The following is a 13247-nucleotide window of genomic DNA, read 5'->3' on the forward strand; positions in this document are numbered from 1 at the left end:
CTGGGATGCGGGGGGAGCTGCTGGGATGCGGGGGGAGCTGCTGGGATGCTGGGGGGGGTGGGATGGGGGGCTGCCCAGATGTGACTGGCGCCCTCCGCTGCCTCCCTCAGGAGCTCTAGGCAGCTGTAGGCCGTGACATCGACTATGAGCTCTGAATTTGAGAAGGCTCGTCCGGGAGGGAGGTGCTCCTGGCCAGCAAGAGGAGAGCGGAGGCCGGGCCACACCAGGGTCTGCACCCACGCTGTGGTTGTCGTAGAGGTAATCCCTCTGCCGGTCTGGCTTCCGTGCCCAGCGCAGGGAACACACCCACCGACACATTGGGGTGTAGGCCATGTCTGGGAGGGTCCCAACTGGCTGGGCCCGGCGGCTTCAGCAGGCTCTGCCCCACCCTCCCAGCGGCACCAGAGGGCCCTGCCTGAGCTGCACAGGACGGGGTAAGTGGCCGCCGGAGCACAGGACCCTCGGTGCACACAGCCCACTGCATGCGGGGGCGTCCGGCGCGCCTTACGTCAACGCGGAAACTTGATGTTGTCAGAGCCTCTTAAAACCTGAGAGCGAAACTCCCGGTACTGGAGTAACTGACCCAAGCCACTCAGGGGGGCCTTATGGGCTAAGCTGTGTGCCCCCCAAATTCACATTTGGAGTCTCAACCCCCAGCAGCTCAGAACGGGACTCTATTTGGAGAGGGGCCGTTCAGGGGGTGATTAAGGTAACACGAGGTCGCTGCCGTGAGTTGGGTGTGTGGGATCCGTGTCCTTGTAAGGGGAGACGCCGGAGGGCTCCCTCCCTCCACACGAGGGGGTCCTGGCCCCTGATCTCCGACTTCGGCCTCCAGGGTGGTGGGAGATAAATGCTCCCTGAGCCACACGGCTGTGCAGCTTTGCTTCGGCGGCCCCAGGGTGCTCACTGGCAGGCCCGGGTCCCAGACCCCAGTCTCTCTCAAGGCCCCTGAGCCCAGCAGCACTTCTGTCCAGTAGGAGGGCCACCCTGGAGTCCGGCCACTGCCCCGAAGCCTTGGCTTCCAGCAGGTAAGGAGCTCAGTCCCCTCAGACATGCAGAGAGGGGGGGACTCACCAGCAGCCCGCATAGCAGACATGCTCCGTGGGGCCAGGCCGGGGCTCGGGGGCCATGGGACAACATGAAGAGACCCCTCCCACGTTCCCTGCTCCCCACCAGCTCCTCCCCAGCCAGCTGGCGGGCGGGAAGGACCGTCCCCACCCTGGGAAAGCAGGTGCCAGCTGGTGAGAAGCATGGCCCACCCCTCAGCTGCAGGGGAGACGGAACCCCACACGCCGGCCAGCACCAGGGCCCACCAGGGCAGGGCCTCGGGGACATCCGTCTCTAGGACGCGGCAGCTGACACACTGCCGGATGTAGGAGCGGCCAGCTGTCTCCAGGGCGCTGCAGCCTCCGGGACCAGAGGACCTGGACGGGGGCGGGGGTGTCACCTAAAGGCTGGCCCTCTCACCATCCCGCTTCTCGACGGGAAGACGGGAAGCATGTCCCTGCTTTTATAGAAAAGCCCAGTCTGGTAGGACCACAGAAACAGTGCGTGGGACAGTGAGAGGATCCACAGCAGGACATCTGCTGTCACCACCATCTCCGAGGACACGAGACAGCTGTCCAAGTCAACACCTTCGCCTCGGACTCGAAGGGCTCCCCCAACCAAGAGCACACACGCATCCCGCCAGCCCGAGACCGCAGTACGGGGAGCCCACCCGCCCCGTAAAGCCTGGCCTGCCCAGCAGCCGCCTCGCCGCCTCACTACCCCTCACTGAGCCCACATCCAGAAAACTCTGCGGGACCAGAGTTCCAGCACTGCCAGCAACGACCAAATGCAGTCAAGCCCCAGGCTGAGCAGGGAGACAACCTTCAGTGGCTTTCACGGATGCGGAGAGGGAGAGGGAGAGGAGGGGGAGATGGGGGTGGGGAGAAGGAAGACAGAGGTGGGGGAGAGAGGGTGAGAGACAGAGCGAGGAGGGGGAAGGGGGAGAGGGAGCGGGGGGGGGGTGTTGAGGGCAGAGGGAACTCCAGAAAACACGATGGAAGAGCGAGCCCCGTCTGCGGCAGCCACTGCCAGGAAGGACCACCATCACCAGGAATAGGCTTCCCAGCGACCATCTTAGACCCACATCACGAAGCCCTAAGGCCCTCCTGGCAGATGCCGTGGTCGTGGATGGGAAGACCTCACCCTGACGGACATCACGTCCCTGGAGGCACCCGTCAGATGCCATCCGGTCTGTCCTGCAAGCTAGGTGGGCGGGGGGTGGTGGCGGTCACTGCAAGGAGCAAACAATTAAGGCCATTCAGGCCATCAAAGCCACATGGCCCTGGGGGGTCAGACCTGCCACAGGACAGGAGCGTCTCCGAGCAGATCCATGTGCATCTGGACATCTGGTTTACAGTGACAATGGCACCTCGAGTCAGGGTGGTAAGATACAGGTCAGTGGATGGAGCCAGCCAGGTGGCCCAGGCATTCTGGGCAGAGGCCGGGGGCAGGATGAGACACCCGTGGGGTCAGTATGCAGCCACAGCCCAGGTCGGCAGTCACCCAGACTCAGGGCCACAGTGCAGGTTTGGCAAGCTGTGCCCACAGCTCCTCCTGTCCTCCCTTCTCAGCCCAGCTCAGAAGCCCCTTCCTCTAGGAAGCCCTCTCAGACCACCAGTCCCAGGCTCCTCTCATCCCAGCCTGACTGTCACATCCTGGCAAATACATGTGTCAGGGTGGGGGTCCCCGCACCTCCAATTTCCCACTGCCCACAGCTGCTGAGCAGCAGAGCGGACACCAGGACACGGTCATCGTGCAGGCGGGGAAGGCCGGGAGCTGTTCACTCCCCCCCCACGGCCCACTCGTCTGGAAGACCAGAGCCCCAGCGGCTGGGACAGCCCCTCGAGCGGCTACATACCATCCAGAAGAGGGTCCCTGTGGCCAGGGTGACGTACTGCTCGATGGTGGACAGCACGCTGAAGATGAGGCAGACGAGGACGATGAGGAAGCTGTGGGGCGGGAGGACACGGCGGTCAGCTCCGGGGGCCAGCCCGCCCGCCCTGCCCCCACCAACACAGGCTGGGCCTGGGGCAGAGGGGTTCCCCACCACCCCTGCCCCGCAGGACCAGGCCCCGTCCGCCCCGGCCACGCCACCGCCCGGGCCCAGAGCCCACCCGCCAAGGAGCAGGTGCACAGAGCGGGGTGCTGCCGGCCAGCCGTGGAGGACCAGTTCTGACCCCTGTGACAGCAGGACAGACCTTACAGCCTGGCACCAAGGAGCCACGCTCACAGGCCACGTGCTATGTGGCTCCCTTAATGGGACGCCACAGAGACAGATCAGGAAGAAGACTGGTGGTCACCAGGGGCCAGAGGCACGGAGGATGCCCCCCGCATCCCTGGATGTCACAGGGCCAACCCCCCAGCCGTCGTCCTGCTTGGGGGAGAGACAAGTCTGGGGGAGTCATCCAGGGGGCCCAGGGGCTCCATGCACCCTCTCAGCAGGTCCTCAAAAACTAGACAGCAGGGCACACAGTGTGGCTGCACACACAGATGTGGAGAAAGTCCCCAGCCCCACCCCCACACGCCCACCCTGTGCCCACCAAGAAGCTCCCTGCATCTCCCCCCACTGGCTCAGCCCCAATTTCTCAGGACACACGCTGCCCCCCAGCAGCTCTGGCCAAAATCCGCCCCCAATGCCTCCCTCACCGTGAAGGCTAATCGGCTCCCCCTGCAGAGCCAGATCCCAGCCGACCCCTCTCTGCATCCTGTCCATTAGGCTCCACCCCAGGCCCCCACAACCCACCCCTCCAGCAGCCAGGGGAACCCCCAGCGTCATCCCCCAGCATGACACCACGGTGAGCCCAGACTACGCAGCTCCTCCCACCCCTTTGCCTGAGCATGCCCAGCCCTGCATGCCTCAGGGCCTTTGTACCTACTGCTGTCCCTGCCATCCCAACCCTCCTGGGCACTCCTGAGACTGCATCAAACCTCCTGGTCTTTGGGCACGTAGCGCCTCCTTCCAGGGACCCTGCACGGCCACGCTCTGCCCTGCCTCACCTCTGCGGACCCCCTCACTCGCTTGGAAGGATGTCCAGTCCACCTGGCCTCCACCAAGGAGAACCAGGACTGCAGCCCACCATAAAGCAGTTGAATAGTTCTGGCCAGGCCTCACTGCCAGACCCCACAGGGAGACCTTTGTGGGGGATGGACGAGACGGCACTTGCATCTCACCAGGACACAGGTAAATGACAATGGAGAGAGTGAGCGCTCACCTGTGGCCGGACCACCGCTCAGGCAAGGGGTGCTGGGTGTGCCATGCCACACGCTCGTGAGCCACACCCTAGAGCCCCTCTCGAGTCCCACTACCCACTCATCCCACGGCCAGTGGGCCTGCTGCCCAGCTCAGCCAAGAGGAAGCAGAGCATGGGCAGCCACGCAGGCCAGGAGGCGCCCACCCAGCCCCGCCCCAGATCTCCGGGTGCGGATGGGGCAAAGGAAGCACCCACACACGGCCCCTCCATGGCCACGTGGCCTGGGCAGAGCCCTCTGCCTTGGTTTCCCCGACAGGAGCCAGAGCCCTGGGCCGCCTGCTCACAGGGCCGTGGGCGGCAGCGCAGCCGGACGTCCGAGCAGGGACTCAGCACCAGGCCTGGGACAAGCACCAAGCGCTCGCGCCCTCTCCGCCCGCGGCCTGTCGGGCCCCAGGAAGCGCCACCACCCAGGCCCCCACCCAGTGCGTTATGGACGGTAACCTGAGTCCCGGGACCCCAACAAGGCTCGGGGGCTCCACACTTCCTGGAGCCACAGGAGGTGACAAGAAGACACGGCCGGGTCCCTGGAGGCTGGGCCCCGGAGAGGGGTGGGGGGGGGCCCGTGCAGCACGGCTCTGCTCTGACCTCCGAGACGGTACCTCCCCTGCCCCTCCCCCCACCCTCTTAGTGACGACTGTGAGGGCGCCAAGGGCCCCCCAAGAAGCCAGGGTGACCCCATCTCAAAGTCCTCCCTGAGCCACACCCGCAAAGCCACGTAAGGTCCCCCACGCACGGGAGCTGGGGGCAGGACGCGGACATCTCCCGGGGCCGTTACCCAGCTGGCCGACGGGCAACAGAACCGGCCACACCGGAGTCACACGCCCCACACCTTTACGTCCCGCTGGAGAACCGTGGGCCCCGCTGCCCAGGGCCTCCCGCACACCTGCCTCCTGGCTCCACGGCCAGGACGGGCCTGGGAAGCCCCGAGCTTTGGCCTGCTACCTGCCTCCTGCCGCGGGGGCGTGAAGGGGACCCACCGAGGCACCGCTGCCCGCTCGGAGCGCTGTGCCGGGCCTGCCCTGCCACCCGCGCTTCAGCTGGCCCCCGGGGCCGAAGGAGGCAGCCCATGTCCCTTCCACGACGGCACACAGTCCAGCACTGCGGAGACCCTGTGGCCGCGAGTGTCACGTGTCACCCCTTCACTGCCAGGTGGCCACCCACCACCAGCCGTCACCGTCCCTCCAAGCTCAGCCACAAGGCAGAGGGCAGCTGGCCAGGGGTGTGTCGGGCGGGAGCACGGAGGCACCCCGGCACCAGGACCTTGAAGCTCGGGAGCTGGCTGCCCAGGGGCCCCTCTGCCCACCGCCCAGGGCCTGGGGCTGGGGGTGCCATCCCGAGGGAGGCAGCCCCTCCTGTGGTCAGGCCCCAGGCGTCCCCCCAAGGAGATGTCAGGACCCCAAGCTCCCAGAGGTTCTGGGGAGACTCCTGTGCAGATGGGGGCTCCGGGCCTGGGGGTGGCAGCCAGCAGGGGCCGCGGAAGCTGCAGAGTATTTTCCCTGGAGGGCTGGGGGACGGTTGGCACACGGCCACACATGGTGCTTCTCCGGCCCCACTGTATCCTGAAGTCTCCAGAGGTGGTCAAGGATTTTAACACGTGCTGCTGGCTTCGGAAAGAATCATTCAACAAGGGGGCGCCTGAGTGGCTCAGGAGGTTAAGTATCTGACTTTGGCTCAGGTCCTGGTCTCAGGGTCCTGGGATCGAGCCCCGCATCGGGCTGCCTGCTCCTTGGGGAGTCTGCTTCTCCTGTCTCTTCGCTCTGCTTGAGCTCTACTCTCTTACTTAATGTCTCACATAAATCAATAGAATCTTTTAAAAAAAACCATTTTACAAAGCATGCTTCTGTCTACTCTGCCCTGTCCTGGGTGGGCCTCGGGGCCTCCGGGATGCTGAGACAGGGCCCCTGGCCTCGGGGGACTCAAGGCCCGCGGTGCCTGATGCCCCTGTCTGGCCTCTGCAGCGCTGAGACCACCCCTCCAACCCAGCCCACAGCCGCAGACCCCAAGAGCTGGCAGACTGCAGCCCAGGAAAAGAGGGACCTGACCCACGTTCTGGGTCAGGGTGCAGGAGCTGGGCTGAGGGGACAAAGGATGCCAACCCCCCAGAGGCCATGCTGGCACCCAGGGTGGTGGCAGCTCCGTGCCCCAAGGGACAATGCCCTGCTTGTGCCACTGGCTAGGGGCTGGGGCCGCGAGCGCCAGCCCGGAGGGACATCCTGAATGTTATCGGGCATCCCTGCGGTACCTGCAGCAGCCAGGTGCCCTGGGAACAGGAAAGAATGCAGGAGGTGCGCCAGGGCCCTGGTCCAAGACAGGAGGAGGGCACTCCGGGGCGTGGGTGCCCCCGGGAGGGCCGGGGGTGTGCCTGGACCCCTCGGGAAGCATTGTGAATCCCCAGTGAGGTCTCTCCAGCCTGCCAGGAGGCACTTTTCACCCCAGACATTTCCCGGTGAAGTTTGGGACCCTTCATGTGAACCCTGCACACGGCACACATAGAAAGCGCAGGCTGCTCTCGGTGCCCTTGGGGCCCCCAACGCCGGAGCACGGGCCCTCAGCTTACCCCGGGGTTAAGCTGAAATTCCAGGATGCTGGAAGGCAGGCACAGGCCACAGAGAATGGGAGCCGTGCTGGATCTGGACCCTTAATCCACAGAGTGTATAAGGACCGTGTGAGTGCTCGAGTCGTGGCGGCCCAGCAAAGGTTACATGTCAAAGGAGGAACTTCAGGGGCGCCTGGGTGGCGCAGTCATTAAGCGTCTGCCTTCGGCTCAGGGTGTGATCCTGGCGTTGTGGGATCGAGCCCCACATCAGGCTCCTCCGCTATGAGCCTGCTTCTTCCTCTCCCACTCCCCCTGCTTGTGTTCCCTCTCTTGCTGGCTGTCTCTATCTCTTCAAATAAATAAAATCTTTAAAAAAAAAAAAAAGGAGGAACTTCAGATGCTCGCAGAACCAGACACAGAAGGACAAATCCTGTGGGATCCACTCACACGGGGTCCCTGGGGTCCCCAGATTCACAGGGACAGAGAGCGGACGGTGCGTACCGGGGCCGGGGGAGGGATGGGGTCGGTGTCCCACAGGGACAGAGTCTCAGTTTGGGAAGATGGAAGGTTCTGGAGACAGATGGTGGGGACGGCCACAGAACAGTGTGAATCCACTTAACGCCCCTGAGCTGTGCACTTAACATGGCTAAGATGATAAATTTTATGTGTATTTTACTGCAATTTAAAAAAATTTTTAGAAGTGAAGGCGTTTGTATGCAGCGGTGGACGGCTGCCCGAGTTTCAGGGAGGCTGTGGGAGGGCAGAGTGCGGTTCAGAGGCCCGCCCTCCTAGGATAGGACCTTCACAGGCACAGAAACAAAGGGCTTGTCACAGCGACCTCGAGCCCAAGGACGGACGAGGTTTTGACGTCCACACCCCAAACTCTGTGGGAGGGGCTTCTCTCCGTACAAAAGTCACCCTGGAAGGAAGGTTCCAAAGACCCCCCAAGGAATGAAGAACAGGTGCCCCTGCCTTGCCCACACACCCCTGTGACACTGGACTCTCGCTGGGGGTGGCCTCAGGTCCTGCAGGGCTGTCCCCAGGGTGGGGGGATGCCCGGGTCCTCTTGCTGGCCCAGCCCGTGCCCGGCACTGCTCCCTCCAAGCCCCGTGCGGCAAGGGTCCCATCACCCCACGTGAGGTGGAGGTGCTCGGGGCGAGGTGCTGTGGGTCCTCCGGGGGGTCCAGGCTGTGCAGCTGGCCCTCTCTCCTGGGCCCTGGAGCGTGGAACAAGGTCACAGCCACTGATGGGGACACTGAGGCTCTGAGCCAGCCGGAGGGTGCCCAGGCCACAGGGACTGTGAGCCCAAGCTGCCGACCCCAGGACCCCCCAGTCCCAGCTCCAGGACAAGACTGAACCTCCCCCTTGGCATGGTGCCCCGTGGCACGGGCCCACGGGCAGGAATACTGCGCTGTGCAGGGATGCAGCTGAGCCAAGGGGGGGGTCATCCTGGGCAGGGAGGGCTGGGGCGGCGGGGGCTGTGTCCTTGCCCAGCTGCTGGGGCCCCAGGTGTCTCTGGGCTGGCTGCCACACCGTCCAGTCTCCGCCTCCGTGGTCACGTGGCCCCTCCTCTTATGAGGACACCTGTCACTGCACATAGGGCCCCCCAGGCATCCAGGATCACCTCCGTCCCTCGAGATGCTGAACCCTACCCCACCTGCAAAGACCCTGCCTCTGTATGAGGTCCCGTTGTCATGCTCCAGGGACCCGGACATCTTTGGGACCACGGCCCAGCCCCACCACGATACACACAGCTAGTGGATACGCGAACAAGTGACCAGGATAATTACTATAGAAACGTCCATGAGTTTCTTAATAGCCAGAGTCAGGTATCGGGTAAAAAAAAATTAAACTATAATTCAAAATACATTCAGAGGTGCCTTTTCATCTTTTCCTTTCTTGTTTCTGAACTACGTCTAAGACCCCCTCTCCAGAGGCGGTCACGGTCGCAGATGTCAGGATGTGCACACATCTGCTCACGGTCCCCGTTCTGCACGCAGCACCGTCCAGACCCCGTCGCATCAGGGAGACAGATGAATGGGAGTGACGGAGGACATCCCCCAGGTGAGCCCCGGCCATCTCCCCTCTGCCCACTGGCTGCCACCCCCCAACATCCCTGAGCCCTCCTGACACCCCACCGGGGCCCATGGCCCCTACTCCACCCCACAGACCACTGCCTACCGCTGCCTCCCTGACAGAGAAAGGGGCTCCCAGGCAGGGTCCCGTCTGCAGGTTTCCCTCTGAAGGCCCAGCACACCAATGTTTGGTGAATGGACTGAAAGCACCTTTGGATTCAACTCAGGAGCTCAGTGAATGGACTTCTCCATGCTGCCTCCTCCATGCAGGCCTCCAGAGTGTATCAGGAAGTGAAATCCCCGTGCTCTGTTCTTTCCCTCTGCGCCCCTCCCCCATGGGACCAGCCAGGACCCAACAGGGCTTCCAATGGCCCCGGGCACGGCTCTGAGGCACTCTCTGCACGCACCCCCCCCCCAGGCTGTGTGCCCACAGCACTGCACAGAAAGGAGCCTGGGGAGGTTGGGGGCCTCTGATGTGAGCCCGGAGCAGGCAGGGCCTCCCCAGCGGCTGGCGGTGCAGGCTGATGGCAGCGGTGTGGGCAGGAGGCCCCAGGGTGCAGTCCCAGGGAGGGGTTGCCCCCAGAGGAAGCCACAGGTCCACGGCACCAGGCTGGCGCCCACACCGCCAGGCCCTCGCCCTCTCAGAGCCTGACGTGAAGGCTCAGCCAGGCCCCCAGGCAGGCAGTGACGCGGCAGGATCCACCCACACCCTCTCCTCCGTGCCTCTCCCCGAAACACGGGGACGACCGGAGCACACGGATGGGGTCATGCTCTCCTGGGAAGGCCTGTGACGGCTCCACCAGCCCCAGAGCGCCACGAAGACGGAGACTCTGTCCCCTTGGGACAAACAGACGAAGAGGGCCTGCTCACTCGGACGGCCTCGCGCAGACACCCTAGGCCGCTGGGTACAGAAATGGGGGGCTCCCTGGCTAGGGGCACTTCAGGCGTCCCTTGGCCGATTCCCGAACATCCCACCGCAGCCCCGAGGGGTGGCGAGTGGGGGACCGGGCTGCCCCCAGCACCAGCTGTGCATTGGTCTGGACGGCCCCGCAGGGCTGTGAGGACCAAGCCGAGGGCCACGCTAGTGTCAGCCCAACGCCCGGGGTCCCCTCGCTCTGCACAGAGCCCTTGCATGTGCACGGGGGGCATGGGGCATGGAGTCATGCCAACTGGGGGTGGCTTGGGGACAGAGACTTTGGCAGAGAGCTTGACCGTGCCACCCCAACTGTTTTGGGGGCACTAGAGGGACTGCTGCGGGGGTCTCTCTGGGGGCGCGTCCGTGTGGGCATGCACCACCCCATAGGATCTGCCTACACGGTCAGGGCGTCAGCAGCCACATCCCATTGTCAGGCTGTGAGTGACGGAACCGGGAGCGTCCAGCCACGGGCAGGCCCGCCCCAGACAACAGGACACCCACCCATGGAGCTGAGACCCACGTCCTCTCCCCCATCAGGCCCCACAGCAGCCGCCCAGCGGGTCTCCCTGCAGGCAAGGGGGCTGCCCCACATGTCCCCAGGGGCCTCGGCACCACCCTCCTCTCTCATCTGCTGGCCCCGGCACACACTCCCCGCGGGCCCAGGGACATCTCCGGCCTTGGAATGGGCAGGTGGAAGCCCCGTTCTCCCCTGGAGCCCCTCCCTCTGCCACTGCCCTTTGAAGGGGCAATCAGGGAGGGCTTCTCAGAGGCAGGGGCCTGGTCCAGGCAGAGGAGAGGAGAGAACACGGCCCACAGGGAGGCAGCAAAGAATTCAGGGAGGATGTGATGTGGAGAGGCAGGGAAGCAGCAGCCCCAGACTCAGGGTGCCAGAGAAGGCCCCCCATATGCACGGTCTCGTCCAACACGGAGGCCTGTGGACCCCTGCACCGGACGGGAAGGCCTCAGGCCTGCAGCTCGTAGGCCGTGCCTGGGGAGAGAGGTCCCAGACCCCCTGGGTTCTGTGGCTCCTCCAAGGGGCTGCCCAGCACCGTGAGGGGAGGGCGGGGGGACACCCTCCCTGCCGCTTCCTGTCTGCAGCTGGAACGGCTGCCCCCGCCTTGGAAGGGCCTTCGTTTCCCACCTTTCCGGGCTGAGGTCACTCATCTGATGTGTGGACGGCGGGGGGGGGGGGTGACCCAGCAGGGAGTGGCAGCCTGTGGTCCCCAAGCGGAGGGACAGCGGCGAGAGCCGGGGTTGCTGCGTGGCCGACCTGGCTCGGGAACGCGGGAGCTCAACAGACCTGGGCACTTCCTCGACCTCCAGATCAACACAGTGGGTAGGGTATTGCGACGTCCATCTCACAGGTGGGAAAACAGAGGCCTAGGAATGCCAAGCCTGGGGTCTCCCCCACCAAAGGAAGGAGAAAGCCAGCACAGAGTGGACAGCCCCACCCTCGCTCTGGGGCCATGGCTCTGTCCTGTGAGAGTGCTGAGCATGGGGTCTGGGAGAGAAGCCCAGGCGGCCCTGCTTTTCTAGAAACAGCCCCAGTGAGGGCGGGCTGGCCCAGAACACGCAGCAGAACCACCTTACGGGGAACAGCCCAGGGCCCCTCTCTTGGAGAGATGCTGGGGACACCGTGTACCTGGGACGGCACAGCTCACAGCCCAGACCCTAGGACTCCGCGGCTCACTCATATGATCTGTCCTCAGGGCCGAGACCACCAGCCACCCAGAGCCAGAGAGGCAGCATGAGAAGGCAGGTGTCGGGCCAAGGCCTGCGGCCTCCTTCCCTGCCCTCCCCAATGCCCCCAGATCCCCAAGCTCCTGACCCAACGGGTTGGAGGCAGAGGCATCTCTGAGAGGCTGGAGAGCCCGTGCCAGCAGCCCCCAACCCCAGACAGGGCCCACCCAGCCCCTGGACCGACCCACCCGATCGCTTGCAGCCAGAGATAGCCAGCTGCCCGACCCTCCCCGTCAAGGCTGACCACCCAGCAGACAAGGGACGCCCACGGGCCTCAGCTCACACCCCACTCCCGCTCCCACTGGGGGTGGCCCCTGACCTCTCTCCCAGCCCCTGGTCCCCCCATCCCAGAAGGCTGGCGTCTGGGCCCGGTGCAGAGGCAACTGCCAGGCCTGTCGCCGTGGAGGCCCCAGGGGACCAGTGTCCTCCCGGAGTCCTCCTGCCCTGGGAGGCCCAGAGGGAGCTGCCTATAGCCCAGGTTCCCTGAACAAGATGCTGGCTTCTGGGAACCCACAGAGGACCCAGAGTGGGCGGGGCTGGCTTCATGGCTATCTGCTGGGGCAACCCCTTCTTCAGAACTAGGGAGCAAAGTGAGGGCCCTGGAGCCCGGCCACAGCCTCCGTCCTGAACAGGACGTCCTCCTCCCCTCAAGGCCCCCAGGACACAGGGGCCAAGAGTGGGCTGGCAGCTTCCCCGAGGCCAGGCCCGTCCCTTCCACCTGCAAAGCCAGAAAGCCCCATTGTCTACTCCCTGCCACTCTGGCCCAGGAAAGCCCTCTGCTGACAAAACAAGAACCTGGTGATGGGACAGCCCGCAGGCAGTGGGACACGCCAACCCACACAGCCTCGGGCGCGGTTCCTGAATAGGGCCCTTCACCTGGGCCTCTGCAGCTGGCCCTGCCCGCACCCCGGAGGCTCAAGACTGCCAGGCACAGTGCCTCTCCAGCCTCCCGCCGCGGTGTGTGAGGCGCCAGGGAGGAACCAGCTGGCCCCTGAAAGCACCCCAGAGACCCCAGCACGGCCCAGGCCCAAGGTGGTAGCAGCCCTACTCCAGGCCCCTAGAGAGAGAGACCAGTTGGGCAAGGCTGCACACGAGCCCTCCTACGGAGCAGCCCAGAAGCCTCTGGAAGGCAGGGATGGGGGGGTGAGGCAGGGATGCAGGGGTGGGGGTGAGGCAGGGACGTTGGTGGCGGGGACAGACATGGCTCCCGACTCCATCAAGGGGCCCTCCCTGCTGCTGACCCTCTAATCCAGCACAGCCCCTGTCCACCGCACTATCAACTCCTCTACCCCAGGGGCCGTCTGCCCAGCTGGCATCTCCACCCCAGTCCAGGGCACGGTGGGAGTGGTCAGTCACCAAGGACTTCAGGGTCCCCTGACCGACGGCCCTGGCCCCAAGCCCACCCAGGCCCCTCCCTGGGGGCAGAAGCCCCAGCCCATTGCTCGGAGGACAGCATCCACGTGGCTGCATCCACATGGAGCTTGCTGTTCGGAAAGCCCCTCCCCATCCTCTGCGGCCTCAGCGTGGCTCTCGGGCTATACCCACGGCGGTGGGTGGTACAGCGGGTGGGCCTGGGGCCTGGGGGGTTGTGGACAAGCACAGCATGTGCCCAGGGCCCTGAGCCAGGGTCTGGGACCCTACACCCAAGCCCCGCAAGGACACCCCCAGACGCAGCCCGCAGG

The 13247-nt window shown here is 64.9% G+C and overlaps 1 protein-coding gene across 1 annotated transcript in view; it reads right to left on the reverse strand.

The window, feature by feature from the left end:
- Nucleotides 1–13247, reverse strand: part of KCNQ1 (potassium voltage-gated channel subfamily Q member 1) — a 334785-nt gene that overhangs the window by 283403 nt on the left and 38135 nt on the right. The window contains exon 2 of the mRNA XM_040639632.1: nt 2906–2996. Within this exon, the coding sequence (XP_040495566.1) occupies nt 2906–2996 (91 nt within the window). The remainder of the gene's footprint in view (nt 1–2905; nt 2997–13247) is intronic.

Source organism: Ursus maritimus, unplaced genomic scaffold (assembly GCF_017311325.1).
Source record: "Ursus maritimus isolate PB19 unplaced genomic scaffold, ASM1731132v1 scaffold_23, whole genome shotgun sequence".
NCBI classification, from domain to species: domain Eukaryota; kingdom Metazoa; phylum Chordata; class Mammalia; order Carnivora; family Ursidae; genus Ursus; species Ursus maritimus.